Source organism: Cyprinus carpio, chromosome B19, assembly GCF_018340385.1.
Source record: "Cyprinus carpio isolate SPL01 chromosome B19, ASM1834038v1, whole genome shotgun sequence".
NCBI lineage: Eukaryota > Metazoa > Chordata > Actinopteri > Cypriniformes > Cyprinidae > Cyprinus > Cyprinus carpio.
The window spans coordinates 5745092-5749065 of record NC_056615.1 but is presented as its reverse complement, the minus strand read 5'-3'; the positions used below and the strand labels follow the sequence as shown (position 1 = coordinate 5749065).

Here is a 3974-nt window from a genome sequence, read left to right as displayed (position 1 = left end):
CACTTCCCACCCCTGTCCTTCACGGTGTGTGACATACATTGAATAACATGTTTTTCCTCAGGCCCTGACGGAAAATGCTGTATGCATATTTTGCACACTGTAGGTGTGTGTATCCAACTGCATGTGGGGGCCAATGTACGTGATGCACTGCATGCACAGTCTATAAGAGCTAAAGAGGTCAGTTTCTATGATTATAACCCCATGCAGCATGTCAGTTGTTTTTCTTCTGCAATTCACTTATTTCAGTCCACTGATTTAAAACTTTGAAAACCTCAAACCTCGAAGACCATCACTGTACACACATTCCAGCTTTTTTTCTTCATTTTTTCTTGACAGGTGTCTGTTATATAGATTAGTGTTAGCATATATACATAAATCTTATTTTTATTATTATTCCATTACTAGTTTGACATTGCCATTGTTATATTGCACATTTCCTTTTTCTTGTCATTACTTACATAATATATTTGTATAATGCTTTGGCAGAATAGCATGTGCACACAGTCATGCCAATAAAGTACTTCAAAATGATTGGAAATGAATTAAGTTTAATGCTAGAGGGGAGCTGATATTTTTTAGCTTAACTTTTAGTTCTGCAGAATGTTGCTGCACAAACAACATATATCTGTCACTGAGGAATGATGCAGTAAAACAAGATGAATATCACTGCACTCCATAGCATGCATTTCAACTGAATAATCAAAAAAAAAGATAAATATTTTATAAAATAGCATACAAAGATGTAACAAGTTGACGTTTTGTAAAGTCCAGCATGTGCAGTTCTGACATCAAAGCACTAAAGCTTATGTTACTTTGATATTACTTTGTGAAATCATGCCTGCACTGTAAAAGCTCTATAATCAGGTGATTTATTGTAAGAGCTCATTGCAGATTTATTTCATACACTGAAGGGAAATGTCGCCACCTGCCGGCTGCGTGATGATACATAAGAAATACTCTACTCTTAAAGAAACAGCTCACATGAAAATGTCCTCATTTACTCACATTCATCACAAACACGACTTTCATGGAAGTGAATAAAGACTGGGTCTGTCAAACTAAGAACAAAAATGCATCAGCTGTCTTCAACATGCTCCCTAAAAATCAAATTTTCTGTAACATTAATTCATTTTTCCCTAATATGTGTTATTCATTCACTCAAACACACACACACACACACACACACACACAACGCTTAAAACTTATGAAGCCAGGTGTGATTCACAATTCAAGGTATTATCAGGTGTAAACATGAGATGCATTAAAATGCATTTAAAATGGGGAATGAGGGCTTCTGTGCACTGCCTTTTTAAACAGAGCTTTCCAATTACAGTAATAAAACAGAAGTTAAAAGCAGACAATCTTTGAGTAACATCCCAGCACTGTTGGAATAGCAGCAGAATCTGTATCGATCATGATCTGTGTATGTGAAGCAGCTTAGAAATCCCAGAACAGCATCTTTAGGAGCAGCACTGACTCTCTGGATCTTAACAATATTAGTCCGTCACAATCAGATTCAGTATGTGTCAAGACAGCACATGAATTAAGACGCTTCTTCCTGAAATATATACTTTCAGTCTCACTCATAGACATATTCAGTGAGAAGAACTTGAAATAAAAAGCCTCTTAAAAACACATTAGTAGACAGCTTCATCCATATTGTCATCACTGTCTGCTCCGAAATCCTCTCCGTTGTCAAAGTAAGACATGATGTAGTCTGTCTCCTGAAACACAGCACACATATTCTGCTGTTAAACATGCTTTGCTAAGTTGCTAGGATATTTAAAGACTACTTTATTTGCTCTGAGGAACACAGAAGGAGATATTTCACAATAAGGCTAAGACACTTTGTCCATGCAGTGAAAAGTAACAGTGATTTATACCACCAAAAAAACTAAAGCAGCATACAACACAAATCTCCTTTTGTGCTCGAGAAAAGGAAGCGAGAAATATATCATATACACATGACAACAATACAAAGACTGTATGTTTTCGTACATCTTCAATCTCCTCTTCGTCATAGTCTTCATCTGCATCCGGCTCCTCCTCCTCATCATTCTGTTTCTTCTTCTCTTCATCCTCCTCTTCCTCAGAATGCTGCTCTTCTTCTCTTTTCTCGAGTGTCTAAATGCCATTCCACAATATCAGCATTACTAATGTGCTGCATACACAATAAACAGCAAGAAAACATGTTTTCAGTGAACTTATACCTCTAGTTTTTGGAGAACCTCTTCTTTACCCGCAGCTACTTTTGGTTTTCGTGTGAGTTGTGGCTTGGCACCTATGACAAAATGGAGCAGAAGTATTAAAAACGTGGTTTACTCTTATTATAACATGCATTAGCATTAGTATCAAGACTGTGAACCAATACACATAATAATAGAGTTTCCTTCACCTGTTTTCCGTGGCTTCCGTACTTTAATGCAAAGCTCTTTTGGCATTCGGCTCCAGTCTGGAATGAAATTGAATATTTTTAAAGGCGAAAACTTACTTTTAAAACCATTTGACTATAAAACAAGTTCAGTAACTGAAGAATGGTGCTGATGGTACTCACCTGGACTCCATTCAATGCAGTTGTTCTTCGGCTCTCCATTTTGATATTTATCAGAGTAACGAGCCACATCTAAAAAAGAAAACAATACAGAGAGCCGCTCAAACCTGATCTTCAACAATCAATGCCTGAAAGGTCGTTGGCTTTGAATATCTCCGTGACTGCCGACAGTTCAAATACAAATCAAGAGACAAGTCATGCTGGATCTTCATGCTTTGTGCTCAGAATGGGCCACTCTTTATACACCGATGTATCGCCCACATGTTGCCTCGCCCAGTCTTACCTGTCTTTGTTCTGGCTGCTTTTATGTGGAACGGCAGGTTCTTGCTGGAGGCTCTCAGCTCCTGCTTAAGAGCGAGCATGTAGTCCACCTCTTCTCCTGCGTGCAGAGGCACTGGCCGAAACTGCATAGGCTGCATCAAGAGTAATATGATTATTTATATTAAATAATATTAAATCATTATTGTTTGAAAGAAAGAAAGTCATAAAGGTAAATGAAAATAAAAAGAACAAAAAACAGCAAACACCTGTGTTTAAAAAAAATTTAGAAATTCATAAAGGTAAATGAAAATAAAATAATAAGAAATAAAGTACAATTATTTGACAAATAATTAATTAAAAAACAGTTAAATAATAAAAAATATTAAACTACAAATAAAAATAAATTATTACTGCCAAATGCAAAAAGGACCAAAACAACATACACCAAATATCTATTTTCGAGAATGAAAGAAAGAAAGGTAAATGGCATAAATTGATTGTCTTAAAGAAAAACACGCTTTTAAAGTGTAAAGAATAATTAGAAATACAATTATAAACAAAAATAAAATAACAAAACAAAAGTTACATACAGCAAACCCCAACATGTTTTTGTTTTGGATAGTTAAAGCACACTTTCCAAAAAGGCTTTTCTCAGAGTAATCAGCTTTTACGAACCAATAATAAGACATTTATAGCACAATATGTGTGTGATAAAAACCTATGGAGTTATACTCCAGTGTAAAGACACTTGATCTGCCAGTAAACACTTACAGGAAAAAGAGGAGAAGGTGTCTGTGCAGAAGTGGGTAAGGAGTCCCCTCTCCCAAACCCCAGCGCGTCCACACTGAAGGTGAACTGGCTCCTGCCTCGACCTCTGCTGCCTGCCATCACTGCACCTGGACCAGCATCACGTGTCAGCGAGTATATCACCAGCCATTCACAGCCACGTGAAACCGGAAAGATCCACAACGGATGACTGTGTTTAAACCATTAAACTTACCTCTAAATGTGTCTCGGGTTCAGTGGATCGCATTCATGAAGTTGTCCTTCCAGAACAGCCTCTTATGAGCCCAATAAACAAGCGCACAGATCACCAGCTGCCTGCTGAGCGTGAGGCCATGTGCACATGAACACGTGGTAGTTGTGTTTACATCCGGCACGT

The 3974-nt window shown here is 37.3% G+C and overlaps 1 protein-coding gene across 1 annotated transcript; it reads right to left on the bottom strand.

The window, feature by feature from the left end:
- Window positions 1–855: 855 nt before the first annotated feature.
- polr3gla (RNA polymerase III subunit GL a) lies at window positions 856–3974 on the bottom strand. Its single transcript, XM_042745516.1, has 8 exons — window positions 3813–3974; window positions 3584–3708; window positions 2835–2964; window positions 2555–2623; window positions 2396–2452; window positions 2211–2287; window positions 1999–2124; window positions 856–1724 (listed from the first exon to the last, which is right to left on the bottom strand). Exons 2-8 carry the CDS (start codon window positions 3698–3700, stop codon window positions 1638–1640), a joined length of 663 nt encoding a protein of 220 aa, XP_042601450.1. The 5' UTR covers window positions 3701–3708; window positions 3813–3974; the 3' UTR covers window positions 856–1637.